Source organism: Enoplosus armatus, chromosome 16 (genome assembly GCF_043641665.1).
Source record: "Enoplosus armatus isolate fEnoArm2 chromosome 16, fEnoArm2.hap1, whole genome shotgun sequence".
In the NCBI taxonomy this organism is placed as follows: Eukaryota; Metazoa; Chordata; class Actinopteri; order Centrarchiformes; family Enoplosidae; genus Enoplosus; species Enoplosus armatus.
Genome location: NC_092195.1, coordinates 1518080 through 1535342, shown reverse-complemented (window position 1 = coordinate 1535342; position 17263 = coordinate 1518080). Strand labels below are relative to the sequence as shown.

The window sequence follows — 17263 nt, the reverse complement described above, 5'->3', positions numbered from 1 at the left end:
TGGTGGCGAAATGAATGAGAGCAGTGGAACCAGTTGAAAAGCATTGTCATATAATGCATCATTAGGAAGTGCAAAGTTTTTTAAGGTTTTGTATACTCCCCCCCCCCCGGGGATCAATGAAGTATTTCTGATACCGATTCTGATTCTGAATGCTGATCCAGAATGGTTCCACTTGCTGCCTTTTCCCAAACGTCTTCAGCGCTTTTGCAGCATTTGATCAAGTTTTGTTCAGCGTGATGATTTGATACCGACTGACTCCAGAACTGTCTTTAAGGATTAGAACGGTTGGCACGAGACCCCTCAATGAGGAGCTATTTGGAATTACGTGTGTAGAGCTTTCAAGGAAAATAGTGGGGGGGGGTTTTCGTGTTTATCTTCTCAGCACTGGCCATCAGTAATATCCATTACGATACCAGTGTGTCATAACGAATATAAAAGATGTCTAAGGCTACGACAAAAATAAAACCCAATGGTTTTTCCTTTATCTGTAAGGGTACGGAGGCGAGGACGTTACCAACCTCCTGGTAATTCTCACTGTAAGGTTCTTCAGTGTCTGTACTGCACGTGAGTTTTAGAGGCGCTCGCTGCTTTGCGGTGCAAGGTCTATGGTAGCATTCGTTTACAATACCGTTGAAGCCGCTCAGGGTTGTCTTTAGAATCTGTGGAACGGGGAGAGCAGCAAAAACAACAGCTTGAGAATTTTAGTGCTATGTCGTTACATGGACAGTACGGACATTCTGACATTGCTCGCGTCTGAAAGTACTCAAGTGTCCCTAGTAGTAGCAATTACATTCATATTGCATGATTCTATAGCGTACAAATTACATCCAATGCCAGTGTTCTGTGCCAGTTTAGGAATTAGTTTCCATTATGTAGCAAGGCAGAATGAGGAGGGTGAGGAGGTTTGTGCCCCTGTGTACACCTGACAGTTATTTATTTTAGTTTTCAACCGTGATGTGACCCTCGCCCTTAACCACCACTACCATTTTAGTGGCCTAACCCTAACTACATCCTAAAGACAGTTTATTTGCCAAAACGTAATCATTGTTAAAATGTTGGGAGAGTGTTAAAAACCCTTTTTTTTTTTGTATAATCATCTAGTATCTACATCTGGCTGTAGCGGTGTGCAAAATACTGGGGGTCTCGGGTAAGGGTGGGGGTAAAAATCGATAAAGCCCAGTGCGATGATATTTTGCGTGGCAATATTGTATCGACACATGGACTCCAAGTACAGTATAAAATGTATCTTATTAGATAAAACTGATGTTGACAAAGTTTTCCTTTGGCAACATAATTTGCAGTAATATAAAAAGGTAATATGACATTGCAGTACTCAGCATATCGCAAAATGATCGTATCGTGATAATATTGTATCGTGGTGATTCCCGCCCCTATTCTCGACCCTAGTCTAGACCCTAAACCTAACCCCCTAATAAACACCTAGGACCCCAGAGACATCGAAATGAAATTACCTATACAGTAAATGTAGGAGAAGTAGCACATTCCGAACATCCTGAACTCTGCGGTTCTGTTCGTCCTCTACATATTTGAAAAACCTCATTCGTGTCTTATGTCCTTATTCGTCCAATGGGAAAAGTTCTTAAGCAGTCTTAAATCTCCAAACAAAATCATAAAACACGGGGTTTCGAGACTTTCTAGTCTGCTGGCTGCTATCCTACAACCAACCTCAACCTAAACTGCGAATTTTAAGGAAGCTTTGTCAGAAAAGGACACAAAGGTCAGCTGACAGTTAAATCATGGTGTCTTGGAGAGGTGAGAGTGTGTGTTGATTATTATTATTTTAAGTACCGCCAACAGTACGGGACCCCCCCCACCCCCCGATCATTTCACACACTGGCTGACATGGCTGTGGAATCAGCGCATGGATCCCTGTGGTCAGAGATTTGCAGCCATCAGGCCATTGCTCAGACCGAAATGAGCTTCAGCTCTCGGGGGGCTAAAACAAAAAAGAACACAATAAGTAATAAGATATCGTAGCCATCCACAACACAGGCACACAATTCAGAAGATTGCATTCTCTTTGTGCTGCCTAATTCTCCTGTCAAGCCCCTTGGGAAATGAGAACTACTTGTTGTAAATTCGCTGTACTACTGCCGTTCTCCCTCCGACAGCTGACAGGCGTAGTGATACGTAGCCACACTTGGTGACTCACTACTCCGGCAAAGAACTCACACATACCAACATTCGATTGATAAAATGTACTGTATTCTTTAATTCATATGTACATCTCCACCCCCACCCCCCCACCCCCCACCCCCCATCCCCCCACCAAAGAAACTTTCAATGAATACTTTTAATATATTTAGTCAGTTTTACAGCTTCTGTACAGGATTGCTGTTTTCATGAAATTCACATCTAGGGCAGCAACATCACTTTCTTTGTTTCTTTGTGGTAAGAACGAGCATAAATGGAGTGAACAAGAGGACTTAGCAGGTAGGGGTAAACACACAGCTCATGTGGGGCATGTACAGAAGCAGCGCAGTTGGGGTCAACTATGTACAATACAAACCATTCATACAAATTAGGCTCTAAGATATAGAATTCAATACATTACATTTGATATATTAAGTGACAATGAGCAAGCCCCATCCCCCACCACGAACGACCCACTGATCAATCGGTCAGGTGAATCAGACATTCAATCAGCCGAGAATGAGCCAAATCAACCCCACAAACTCTAACATCAAGCCGCGCAAGCAGGAACACTCTTGGCGACGGCTGAAGATCGACAGCGTTGCGGTATCCGAGCGCGTTGGCGCGTTTTTTTTTTCTCTCTCCCGACTGAAACTCGCCCGAGGGAGGGAGAACTCCCGGCCCGGTCCCGGCTTGCCGCTACATACTGTGGGTAAGACCACCTCACGTTTCCAAAAGCATCAAATTCACATGTGGATCTTCGCCATCCTCTTCAGCCGCCTTGCAGGTTTTTGTAAAAACTCTTGAGGATTTCATTTTTTTTTTTTTTTGTTTGTTTGTTTTTTTTTTTTTTAATTCTTTTTCAGTGAGGAGTTAATTTTGTTTTCCAGTTATGCAGGATAAACTGCAGAGCGTAAATAGCACAGCAGGGGCAAACAGTCCATACATTGTTGTCCAGAGAGTTAATGCAACTGTATATGAAATACGCTAATGGGAAATAAAGTTGTTGACATCTAGTTTGACAAGAGGTGTGAACTAAACGAAAAGCAAACAAGGTCCGGGTTTAGAAGGACCCATAAACCCCTGCTATCTACACGTGGTCCAACAGGGACAAAACATAATTCAGGAACTAAATTCTAACTGACAATCATAATAATCACAGAATTTTCCAGGTCATATTGAGCATAGTACAGTTCTACATACCACCTTTTCTAACAGTTAGAAGTAACTGTTCTCTCTGCAAGATTCAGTACATTAAATTGGGAAATCAGTTGGGATGGCTGACACTCTGGCATGGACATGTTTAGGGACAGTACGGCTAACATACACATTTCTCTGGGATAGGTAGAAGCCCCAGTCTGTGCTCTACTCGTCCACTTATCTGTCTGAGAGTGCATGGGAACGTCAGCCGGAGGGGAAGTAGGGAGTGTCACTGTGGTAGTTGTAGTCCGGGCACACTTTCTGCACCAGTTTGTAGTCGGTACTGTAGAAGGAAATGAAGATGCAGATGACTTTGAAAGGTTTGGAGCAGAGCCAGGACACGTGACTCTGGGTCTGCTCCTGGTAGCAGGTCTTGGATGGGTCAAAGTTGCAGAGCGTGTTCTTGGCGCCCTTCTCCACCTTCTCGTACTCGATGCGGCAGTTGAAGGACTTTGAGTCCTTGGCGTCGATGACGGACTGCTGTGCCGCCACGTCGAACTCCACGATCTTGGTTGGAGGGACCAAGCTGACGGACACGTTGCCCTGGCCTGTGGAGTTGTGGCGGAAGTAGACACTGAAGGTGCCATTGCCGTGATCCACGATCTTACCGGTGATCAGCAGGTTGAGTTTGACCGTCTTGATGTTAGAGTGGAAGTCCCCCCAGCCGAACATCTTCTTGAACTTCCCCGTCTTGACCATTGGCCGCCGTTTAGCCCGCGGCCGTGAGTCCTGCAAGTCTGTGGAGTTCCTCAGCCAGTCCCACAGGTCCTGCTCAGAGTAGGGCTCTGGAGTGTCATAGCGAAGGTCCAAGGCTGTGCTGTTTTCTTTGCCGTGTAGAGTCTGTGACAGCAGCCTACTGATGGACATATCCTTACTGCTTTCTGTCCATATATGCTTTAGTGTGGATTTTGGGCTTCCCGACTTGACAATGTCCGATTTTGAGGCGTGGGCACTTGTAACCTGGGGAAAGGAGAAAAAAACAACATTTGTCAGCTTGTGTGTAACAAAAATGAGCTTGCATACTGGTTTTGCTGTGTTCCTGTTCAGCAATTCATATTACCATTGCCACTAGATTAACCTCACAGTACCTCTTGTATATATAATAACGGAGAATCCTGTGTTTAAGGCCCTAGAAAGGCTCGAGCCGGACTTGCCAATACAAGAGCGAACCTCTGTATTGGGTGAAATGATGCGTCATGAGATGTTACTCATCTATATCATTGACGTTCACATTCAGGCATGCCGTTTTCGCTAAAAATTGATCAATCAAATGTATCCCGTGGGGGTTGGAGATAATCAATCTGCTGCAGGCTTCAATTTCAAATCACGGTAGCAGACAGCTCCAAATTGGGAATTATAGTGCAGCAAGCTGAGCGAGAATACAGCAATCAAAGGCAAACACGTTGCTGCCATCTCCTCCCTGTGTCACAAAGAGGGAGTATCTGCCGGCTCAAACAGATAAATGCCGTGGCCATTCAGTGGGTAAAGACCGGACTATTAACTAAAGAGTGCTCCTTGAATTGATGATTGATGAACCCAAGGGTTTTCACTATTTAGCGCTGGCGAGTGGAATTAGGCCATGCAGGCTCCCACTGGAGGTATGTGACATTGATTGCCTGATTTCTACTGTAAGACTTGACAGCAGATCCGTCTTGCTGAGGTTTTTGCATTTTGCAGGTTGCCCCCCCCCCCCCCTCCCAAGGATCGATACTTGGAAAATAAGGTTTCGTTACCAATCAGTTGGCCCTTGGAATTGAATTACCTCACAGCATGTCTCTCAACACCATGGGGACATAACAGAAAGCTTTAAACACACTGTTGCAAGGTGAATATACCCGTACTGTAAGTGAGTTTATTTTTTTGGGGGGGGGGTCATCAGCTGATTGAACTCATCTGGACCCTTGGACTCCCTCCTTGTCACACATTCCTTAAGTCAATTGTGTGCCTACAATTGAGAAATTGATGTACAAATTTAAGCCAGTGGCTCCGGGGATGGTGGTCTGTCGGTTGGTCCACCACCAGTCCAAACTGGAATATCTATAAAACTATGGCATGGATTGCTATGAAATTTTGTGCAGGCATTTATGGTTCCCGGAGGATGAATCCTGTTGACCCTGGTGATCCTCTGACTTGTCTTTTAGCGCCACCATGAGGTTGACATTTGTGGTTCAGAGTGGAATACCTCAACAACTAATATGTGGATTGCCGGTGATATTTGGTGCAAGCGGAGCGGATGTTCCCCTCAGGGCAAATCCTACTGACTTCGGTGATCCCCTGACTTTTACTCTAATGCCACCACAGAGTTGACATTTGTGTAGCTATTGCTACAATTTTGAGATTCATCATGCATGGAGCCTCACACCGCTAGCATGGCTGTACACTTGTTATAAAGTTTTGTTATAGCAAGTGTCTTGTGTCTCAATGAAACCTACTTCCATACACAAGCCTGTCAATGAACAATTAAGTGGCATCATCAGCAACAGTGGTAACTGGTCAATTAAAACTACTACGAATAAAAAGTTTTCAGTAGCAGCATCTTATCTTTCAGCAATGTTCTGCTAGTAATTAATAAAGGTCCCATATTATGCTCATTTCCAGCTCTATATTTTTATTCTGGGACTCGACTAGAGCAGCTTTGCATGATCCACAGTTCAAAAAAAGCCCTTTCTACAGCCCCCCAGTTCCCCCCTCTGTCTGAAACAAGCCGTTTTAGACAAACTGAGCAACCTCCAAAAACAAAAAGAGTAGTCCTGAGCAGAGCGCTCCAATAACTTAGACAGACTGAGCGGGTGGATGAGCGAGTCCCTGTACTTGGTGGGTGGTGCTGTGCCTGGAGCAGATGACCTACTGGGGGGGCGTGGCTGAGTGCGGTGACTGTATAGTTGTGACATCACAACCTTACGGAAGTCCTGACGGCTCGTTTAAAGGCGCAGTATCTGAATACGGGCCGTGTTTCATTTCTCCGTGGACTCCGAATTTTGATACTTTGGCAGGATTTATACAGCACCTAAACCTGCTTTATAATCAAACAAGACTTAAGGATCTCACTTTCTACAATATAGGACCTTTAACTAACATCAACAGTTCTTAGAAGAACAAAAGTCCACTTAAAAAAATGAATGAGAAGTGGCAACAAAACAATGCGTCATTCAATTCAATCAATATTGTGCAAATTTATTCAGACGTAGGCTGTTAATGACGCATTCCCACCATAAATCACGTCCCGAGGCTCTTTCCTGTAAAGTACATTAGCCGCTTTATAGTTAAAAAGTGCCGGATCCAAACCAAATGTTGCGGCGTTGCCCACATGCGGCTGGGTGATCGTGCTGCTATGCAGTAACAATCTGATATATAGAGATAAGCCTCTTTAGATTGAGTCGACTAAAACGAACAATTGTCACTACATTTTCTTAAAAACACTGAAACCAGAGCGCAATCAAGTGCCAAAGTTACCCCTCATCATCAGCCACCAAGCTTTGACTTTCACAGGTACAGGTGAATGAGGAGTTCAGCTAAAGGACTGTAACACTCAAAGGGAAATGTCTTATATTCAGACCTAATTGTACACTAACTAACAGTTTGTTAAATGATAAAGCAGTCACTCCCTGGAGAATGTGTTCGACACACATTAAGCGCGAGCTCAGCGGAGCTGAAGAGGGTCTTGTGGGGGGGGGGGGGGGGGTCTATCTTTAGCCTGGAGGGTTAAACTCAGAGAGCACTTTGGCTGCGCGAGGCAGACACACTCAGCAATCATCTCCTATTCAAACAGGTGAGGTGGCCTTCTCGCACTGAAGAATATCCCGGGCTGACGGAGGGCGAGGATTAGATTGGAATGGATTTATGATAATGTGCCTGCTTATGAAGAGGATCTGGGAGAAGTCCCTTTTCTCACAGTGCATTCAATGGAATTTATTAAAAGATGAACATAAAAACAGAAGACGGAGTGCTTGTGCTGCAGTTTCTTTGAGGGGGATCAGGGGTTTTTTTCTTTCTTTTTTTCCCTTTCTTTCTTTTAATCCTCTTAGAAATTCAGTCCTTGCACAGGTAGTCAGTTGTAAAAAAAACCCCCCAAAAAACCAAAACAATAATACAAGCCAGCAGTACAGCAGCATCAGACCTTGTTTCATTTGATCTTAACCAGCAGTGGAAGATATTTCCAGATCCTTTAAGTTAAAGGAGCAATACTAAATTGTCAAAGTAAAACACTGCAAGTAAATATCTTCATTCTATCATTTTTATGTTGTAGCTGGTGGAGTTGGGGGCTAATTCTATCGACGTTACGTGCTGCCGCCTCCTTTTAATTCACTTTATAGGAATGCGTGGTATTTCATTTGCACATCGTGTATTTTCAAAATCTTACTCTGCAAAGTAACTAGTGAGTGCAGCTGTCAAGACAGATGTAGAGGAATAAAAAAGTAACGGAGTGTTTGCCTCTGAAATGAAGCGGAGCAGGCGTAACATTGAAACACAGTGCAAGGTAGGGCCAGGGGCAAAAAGTGAACTCTGCGTCCCTATTGAGTACAAATGCCACCCCAGGTCCCCCGGAGTGCAATATATATACTGGGTGAGAATGCAGGAGCCACCTGAATACCATTTCAGTTTTTAATTGGGCTTTAGTGGCGCATATTACCAAACAAATGTGCAATTAATCAGATTAACACAAAGTAATTGGCACACAGACAACCGTGGGCCTCTGGGGGCCCCCTCGGGGGTCTCGGTTCTTCGGGCGCTTGATCGCTTCCTCAAACAGAAGTAAATAGTAGTGCACATTAATGGATGTGTGGTGCTCTGGTGAGTATTTAAAGTGGCAGGACAATGCCCTGAATTGCCATTTTGTTTTTCGCTGCACTCGTTCAGCCTGACATTCACGCTCACGCTAGCCGATTTCTGTTGTGTGAGTGACGTGTCAAACCAGCCAACGAGGCTGCAGTAGCAGTCGCTGGGAGTTCCCTTAATTTTTTTTTTTTTTTTTTCAAAAAAGATCTACGAAACGCACCCATTTAAAAGTTGTTCTAGCTCTAAGTCGACCTACAACAGAACTGTAGAGCTGCGTCAAGCTCATCCACACTTTTTCCCATGGATGTAGCGGGCTAGCTATGTAGCAATTGTGGCTAGCCGATGTAGGAATTGTTGCCCCCATCCATAATCCCACCCACAAAACTCTGACTGGTTAATCATTTCTCCAACGCATCGGAAATAGAACGGATAAGCGCAACAACGGGCCTGTTTGAACTGAACAAGCTGTGGTGGTGGTTCCGAAGTCCGGAGCGACGCCAGGAGCATGACGGATTGACTAGAACCGAACTACTTTGACCCTGTTCAGGGTCACGGAGGAAAATGTCAGTAGGCTACAGCATGGGACAGAAAGAAAAACGTTCATTATTATATCCTTACCCTACATCTTTTTACAGTCCATGAAAGATTCTCTCAATTTATTTTGAATATCTATTGTCGTTTCGTGCATGATTGTCTACTTGAATTAGGTCAAAGATGTTGTGCTGGGAATTCGCACCACACACTGATATTGATATTGATCGGTAACGCCACGCGACGGCCACAGAGTACAAGCGCGCAGCCTGTGGATGTTTATCTCTACTCATTGTTTGTCTTGTCCAGTGGGTGGACTCTGTGCGGCGCATACAGACATGTTTATCTGTGCAGCTTTCAGGCTCAGGCATCATCCAGCATGTTTCGGGCCGAGGGCCAGCTAGGTTTGCTGGATCCCGCCGCTGCCAGCTGTAGCGCGCTCACCTGAGGGAACGGTGCATCTGGTAAACATGGCCGGCGCCGCGGCCAGCACAGGCCTCGCAGATAACTGACTACCGGCCAGACAGCCAGTTGGTTGCCCTCAGGCAAGGAAGATGGGATGCTGGGCGGGGGAAAGCGGTGCAGTCTCGCTCCGTCCTGTTCAGTCCAAACCGGAATTCTTCATTAAAGTTTCTCGACTGCTCTCAAAGGTTTCATACGATGTTTTGGGTTGGTTTGTGCCCCTCGTGCAATTCTTGTTTTTACATTTAAGGCTGACGCCACTGTAGTACGCAGCATATAATTTAAGAAAGACTGAATTTATACACCTGAAAAGATGGAAACCAAATATAACTGATTACTCGACGGTCTGCTATCCTGAGGCATAATCAGCAGCAGGTAAGGCGAGTCTAAGGCTTTAAAGTGCTCTTTATGATCCTTTTATGATTTGGATTACCAACCAGAACAGCGAGGCCCCACGCCCTCATGGATCTCAAAGGCTCTAGGTGTGGCGAACAGTTTGGGGTAGTACGGGCAATGCTGTGTGCACCACTAAGGCGCAGTGTAAACTGAAATGACAGTGGACTTAACATCTTAACATCTGCATTATTAATAATATAATCCTGAGGCCCCCTCTCGGCAAATTCCTTGTAATGTATGTTACTTGGCAATAAACAGTTTCTGATTCTGATTCTGATCTGATTCTGATTCTAGAGGGGTCCAAGCAAGTCAGGCACAGGTACAATTTAAGGGTTTTATGAACCCAAATTTCAGCATTCATAACACACAGTCCTGGTTCTGCTCGAGGTTTCTGCCTCTTAAAAGGAAGTTCTTCCTTTCCACTGTTGCCGAAGTGCTTGCTCATGGTGGGAACTGTTGGGTCTCTGTAATAACATTATAAAGAGTCGGTCTAGACCTGCTGTATTGTCATGAGATGACTGTTGTTGTGATTTGAATTGAATTTCTATGAACAGAGGTCCTTTTCAGAAATTCATGTTAAAACTGTCCCATGAGAAATGAGCACACAGAGATGACATGACCCGAAGAGACAAAAGGGAAATGTTTATACTGGTATGAAAGTCCTTACTTATAGGTTTAAGCTCCCCCTTGAATCCAGGTGGGTTGGTTTAGAACCGTTACCACACATGTAGTATGTAGGTATGTCAATGCATCACATCAGGATGCAGGGAACCAACAGGACAGAGACTAGAACAAGACCGTTGACACATCACTAATGATAAATAAAGTGTGGGGAGGGGGGTAACTACTGTAGCTGTCATATTTTCGCAGGACCTGCGTTAACACGGGAACGTAGCCGTCAAGGCTTTTTACAATGGCCCCAATACGCTGTTGTGCGTTTCTACTGTGAACATCAATTAATGACAAAATGGAGATAAAATGAAATGTGCTAGGAAGTAAAACTCAACCTATGCACCTAAGGGCCCTATGTGACTGGGCGATAACAGGGGCCCTCTGTCAGAGGTCTGGTAACCCCCAGATTTAATCTATTTTCGAACTTGCAGCCTTCAGCCCAGACGCTGGTTCACTTGAGGACATTTATCAGACTTCACACAGCTCCCTCTGGAGAAAAGCAAGATATGATCCCTCACTGGCTTCCCACCCACCAAAATCAGGCTGCCAAGTATAAAGCACTGTTTGGGATACAGCACCACACTGGAACCAACGACAACTCAAACGCACTGTTAAATCCGGCTCAAGACCCTTCTCCAAGAACTTGTTGCGCCTCATGTGGATCCAGGAACCCCCCCCCGATAATAAAAATCATCCACACAGATTTACCCCGTGGTGCCCTGAACTGCTGCCGTGTTTAGACGAAATCCCGGAAGTTCTTTGTTCATTTGTTCTTGTAATTAACTTGTCGCTTTTTGCTGAACACACAGGTGTTATTGATGTGGCTGTGTTATTGCCAACAGCTGAGGAGTGGGGCAATAAATCAAATCGCAACGCTTGCATTCGCGATCCATGTTGTATTGCGAGCTCTATGGTAATTTACACCTCAGTGATTGCAGAGGGAAATGGCCCGAGAGTGCAGGTTGTATTCATTCATACTGCACACACTGTAGTTGTTAGCAACAACAGATACCCAGGAACGTACAACCAGTAACCATATATTGTCAATCCTAGAGTCCAACAGAGTCACATCCCAGGCACGGGTTTCTAGAGAATGAGCGGGGCCGGCACCATCTCATTTGCTCTTTTATTATTATTATTTTATTTTTTTACTGTCAAATACGACAGAAGACAAAAGATTTGAGATGAGATGAGCTCCAGATCCTCCCGCTCTTTTGAAAATTTCCAATCATCGTGCTGACGCCGAGGGAGCCGCAAAGCAGGGCCGAAATAAATTGCTGGGCGCGGAATGAAGGGCCTGAGCACAATGCGGCGTATGAAAGAAGCCTCATGAAAGCTCCAGAGAATGAAAACAGAAAGGCAGTAAGAGAGAACGAGGAAAGAGCATTCGAGGGTGTTAGCTTTATACTAGAGGAAGGAGGAGGACTGAGGAGGACTGACCCCGAACATACGGACAATTAACCTTCAGGTCAGCAGAGTATAAGGGAAAACCGAGCCCTCGCGGGCTTGTACGCTGATAAGTGAACATACCACAAAGGCCTGCTAACATGTTTTCTATAGGTATCACAATGTCCTGCGCAATTACGCAATAATCATTGACAGCTTTTTTGTCGTCGAACATTTCAGCTGACGTCAAAGACAACAAAGCCCTTTCAATTCATTTGTCCAAGTATGTTCTCGAAGAAGAATACAAGGGGTTTGGCTTGGTATTATACTCTCAGGTCCCCATAGCTTGTACAGTGCACATATACACAGCAAGTTGATTATAACAAGTGGGCCTGAGTTCAAAAATGCACAAAAAAAAAGGCCTAAACCATGTGAGGAATGTACTGTACTGTAAGTCTGACTCAAGCATGGAGAGTTTAATGACGCTTTCGCACCTGACCTTTTAGGTGTAGCTCAAGCAAAGTGTGGTGCGTTTGCGTTTATATGTACTTATGTGCAAGATCATGCGATAACCACACTGGGGGACTGGAGTGATGCAGGGGGATGACGTATTTTTGTGGGCCGACCCGGAAGCTAGCATCGTCACGATCAAATGACTGTACACATGCGTTAGCGTACCGGCCGCACACCACTAGACCTGCGTAGCGGTCACGTAAGACGGCAGCCAGACGCGCGACTATGTCCCGTATTATGATTTTCTTTCAATGTCACTATCGTACATACGTTTTAATAAGCAGTCCAAGCAGCCGCGGCTTTACAGTTGAATAAATATAGACATAAACTTATACAATAACCCTTAAATACAGTTGTCTTCTTCACAGAAATTCATTAAATGCATGTTCTTACACCCTCTTAAACCCAAGACGGCTTCACTTTTTTGGATTTTTGGTCTTTTCAAAAAGAAAAATGCTCCAGTTCATGTACTGAGCATGGATTGAATCTCTCGGCTTGAGGCTTGACTTTTAATTTGACGCTAAACACACCTACATACACACACACACACACTCAACTTACATGCAAGCGAGAGAACCATGTTTTCTTTAAAAAATAAAAAATAAAAAAACACAATCACAATAAATTCTAACTGTATGAAAGTTGTCTTGGAGTTTTGCGAGCAGAGTTGAGATTTGTTGCTGGTGGAATTCAGCAGCTAATATGCCTCCAGGTACCATAAATCAAAGCCGGCTTTAGTTTGTCAGCGCGCAGATGGCCCGCATGCACAGCTCACCTCAATTAAGACCTGAGGAGGGGGGAGCTAAAAGGGAAAAGTGTTTTGGAGGGGGGGGGGAATAGGGGCACCTGTTTGCCTGTCATATCCACAGCTCTTCTGATCAGCGGCTCGGAGTCCCCCCCCCCCCCCCCCCCCCCCAACCCCACCCCACAGGCCCCTGCCCCCGAGCTGCTTCAGTGCTGTATTAATGATGGCAAACAAAGCCAAAGCCTCCTCACAAGCCCCCTTTGTGAGTTCATTCTCTTTCCACTTTGGTCCCCTCTCAACTAATCTTCAGTGTCACACTTAATGAGATTTCCAGTTTGTAAAGTAAGTGGAGCAGTAACTCCCCGAGCACCCGCCGCCGCCGCCACCGCCGCCGCCATTTCCCACCATCGCCTCAAATGCTTTTAAGGAAGCCACTTCTGCGCCTCCCGTCTATCCCTCCTCCCAGTAAAGGACGCATTATGAGGGGATTATTACTCGCATTGAATCGCATTGAATTATTCACAGTACAGATCGCGCCGCTGAAACACGGTATGCGTTAATAAATGTGCGGCTCTTGTTTGCTTCTTTTCTCCCCATAATGAGACGGTTTCCGCAGCTCCTCCAGTGCGGGAGAATAAACAAACAATGAGTCATTAAACATCACGGAAATGAGATGAATATGCATATCAACGTTAGTCGAATTAAATAGAAAATAACTGCTCGCTCTGTCTCTTTTATTTCATGTAATTATTGTTTGGATTAGGGTGACGTTGGATCTTGAACATCACTCTACGCGCTACTGAGAGGATCTAATAGAGGTGTCTAATTTTACTAGGTCCTGTTGCGCCCCTCTTGCTGTCATGAAATTGTCTTTCTGACTGATTGTTCACCCCGGACACTTCTTTTCCCGTCGTCTCAGACTTGTTGTCGAGCCTTGTTTCCGTCTTACGCGTTTACAGTATAAAGGCCCCATGTTATGCTCATTTCCAGCTCTATATTTTTATTCTGGGACTCCACTAGAGTATCTTTGCATGATTCACAGTTTAGCACCTAGGACCTGCTTTATAATCAAAAACAAAACGAAACATGGAATCTCACTTTCTGCAATATGGGACCTTTAATGTCCGGACTGGGTCCAGTCAGGGTCACCAGGAGAAAGCAAGACACCCAAAAGCAACGACAGACGACCAGAGAAGACACAAAACTCCCGGCTAGGGAACCAAGCATGTTGGCCAAGCATCCTCCTTTCGTGACAAAGACACTCCAACATGGCAGATCAACAGGCAATCACGTGCAAATCAAGCTTATTTCACATTTTCTTAAATGATCTTGTATGTACGTATAAAGAATTGTCATTCAGAGGCGTAGTTTAATCTAACAGCTCATAACATCAGTCATAAATGGTCTTCTTCAACCTTCACAGTGCTCAAAGCACTCTACAGACAAGGGGGAGGCAGGGATCGAACCCCCAACTCCGCTCTACCCTGCCGCCCAATGACCGCACCTTCTATATTTGTTCATTTTTTTTTTTGTCATCAATTCCCAGAAATGAACTTAGAACAACACCAGAACACGTATGGAAGCTAGGACGTCATTTGCTTCTGGAATCAATATCCGATTGAACTTGAGTCTTAAAGAAACGGAAGGCGAACTGATTCGAAATAAAGTCACCATGAGGATGTTCGGCATTCGTTTCTTCCTCCCGTTGTTTTCTCTTTTTCCATTTTTCAATTCATTGAGGGGAGTTCAGTGAACGAATCAAAGAACATACTCCTCCTCCTGTAACCCTCTTATTAGACGAGAGTCGGTCCCAATGATGGAAGCTAACCGAGACGTGGATATTGGCAAAGGGTAGTCTGCAGTGTTGCTCAAAACTGCTGTTCAAACACAATATCTATATAAATTGTCTTTTCCAAACGCACGGTCTACCTGCCACTTCAGAATAAAGTGCCAAACACTGGTGTTGCCTGCTTTCCATCACATGTTCGTCATTGCGTCCTAAGGACTGTCCCAAATGATTCTCAGTGGGAATAGCGCTAACTCTCAAAGAAGACGAATAGAAGATGAGACAGATTACTTTATTTATCCCGAGGGAGACTGTTGAAAAGGATTGGTCTTGGAGACAGGGCTCGATTTTTTTGATTTGTTTGTGTTTGGTTGGACTTTGTCTCGAGACTAGTGGTCTTGGACCTAGGACGGTCGCCAATCACGCAATCACATGACGGGTTGAAAACGTTGCAGCGTCACGTTGAGCGCTGCGGTCGACTTCTGTCGAAAACGCTGGCTTCGAACTCCGTGCTAGCTCCTGTTTGATGTTGATAGACCAAGTAAAAAACCGGAGATAGGACGATATACATTTGGTATAAATATCTCAACTGTTCGATGGCTCACCATGAAATTTGGTACAGATATTCATGGATGAATCCTACCAGTTTTGGGGATCCTCTGCTTTCCCTCAGGGTACCACCCTAAGGTTGACATTTGTGGTTTTTGACTGTGACGTCTTCATAACTATTTGACGGATTGCCATGAAATTTGGTACACAGGCCTTCATGTTTCCCTTCAGGATGGGTTCTAAAACCGTTTGGTCAAACACATTCCCCAGCAGCCCTCAGCCGTACTTTGCGTTCAGTGCTAATTAGCAAGTGTTAGCATGCTAACGAGCTAAACTAAGATGGTGAACATGTCGAGCAGTATGGTCAGCAGTGTGGTAAGAATCATGCTTACCCGGTACGCACGATTGGACGTCTGCACCTTGCTTTTTGTCCTAAGTAGTTGTTTGTTGCTTGATATGATCTCAGTTTTCACAATTTTACCTTTCACGTGTTATGTTTGCAACCTGTATTTAGATTTTTAGATTTGCAACCTTTAAAATGCTTCATTGAGCACGTTTGAGGTTTTGACAGTAAAAAAACAAAACAAAAAATATTAGTATGATTCACGCGCCGGTTCAGTGCAGTAGGGATATTGTGTTTTCTCTTTCACCCACCAACACATGATTCTAAATAAGACATTTAGCCCACAGATAACTTTTGGTCCAAACCCCACACACATTTTGAGATTATTCAAATACAAAATCTCTGCACACCCCCCAACAGCAGGGACACATTCAAAGGTTTAGAAGTCTGCGTGACTCATGGTTTTGCGCGCAGAGGGCTTTTTACAGCTTTAAAAGTATAATATGAATAAGAAGTTCAGCCAGATTAGTCCTTTTCCCCTGGTTTTAATGTGAAAGATCTGCAGGAAGCGTCGAGTTTCATCGAACATTATTTTGGACCCGGCCTTTATGGACAACTCTGCCGTTACTTAAATACTGGATCGCGCTTGAGACTTCATGGTATTGGGTACATTTAGCTGTGATTTACAACGCTGCAGCTGAGGGGAAAGTTACTAACTTGAAGAAGCGGATAACTTCCGTGACATCCAGTGATTTGTATGCGATTGTGTAACGCTTTTTAAAAAAACTGAACAGGGGGGAAGTTTTGAAATGATATCAGTGACATATTTAAGTATTTAGGGTGTGACGATGTCTGATGGTCATTGTCAGAACGCCGGCAGGGAATGGATTGGAATGACCTTCTTCGGGCAAACCCCAGACTTATCGGGCCCTGAGCCGCCATGCAAAAATATATATATATATTCGGCAATGCGATGGAGACCAGCGTCTGGTCGCTTTATTTGATTTGCTGCTCTGACAGACATAATGAAGTTTGCTCCTCGCCGAGATGATGAGAGCTGAATTGGGAGGGTGTTCTGGGGCTGACCTGGGGTCCATGTGGTTGGCGAGTGACAGCAGCCAGGTAAAAGAAAAGAGGCCTCGTCTCACTGCCATGCAGAGTTGTTGCTTGAAATCAAATTAAACCCATAATACAATAAACCACCTTTTTTTTTTTGCTTCCACTGATACCAGGAGGACCTATGACAAGCTGTGATCAATATGATTTCAGAGCTGAAGGCGTAAAACAGCTCGGCTGAGACAAAAAAAAGAAGAAAAGATGAAGTTACAGGGTCACTGCAGCTCTTTGTATTGGCTGCCTGTAATTGCGTTTCAGAAATGCGTTTTAGTTTGCCACCGTCATTGATTTTCAGGTCATGAGGTTACATTAAAGAGGAGGGGGGGGTGAAATGAGTAAATGAGGGATACAAATATTGATTGTTTTCATCAAGTGATACTCTGAATTATTATTTTATATGTGAGTACTATGATTACTTGAGCATGGTTAGATTAACCTGTTAGAGGACCCCAGGACAAAAAAAACCCCCAACAACATGGTCGCATGTTTTTTCTTCAAATTGCTGGGGACAGAACAAAGCGGCCGAAAGGAGTGTGAATATCAGATTTAAATCCATCAGGTGGACGCGAACGTGACTCAAAGCGAACGCTAGTGCTGTTCTGTGTCTGCCGGATGTGTCACGACAACTTTAGAA

The 17263-nt window shown here is 44.5% G+C and overlaps 1 protein-coding gene across 1 annotated transcript in view; it reads right to left on the bottom strand.

Annotated features, from left to right (window-relative positions):
* Positions 1-3558: 3558 nt before the first annotated feature.
* Positions 3559-17263, bottom strand: part of nxph1 (neurexophilin 1) — a 35239-nt gene continuing 21534 nt past the window's right edge. Inside the window, exon 2 of the mRNA XM_070921982.1 lies at positions 3559-4314. Within this exon, the coding sequence (XP_070778083.1) occupies positions 3559-4314 (756 nt within the window). The remainder of the gene's footprint in view (positions 4315-17263) is intronic.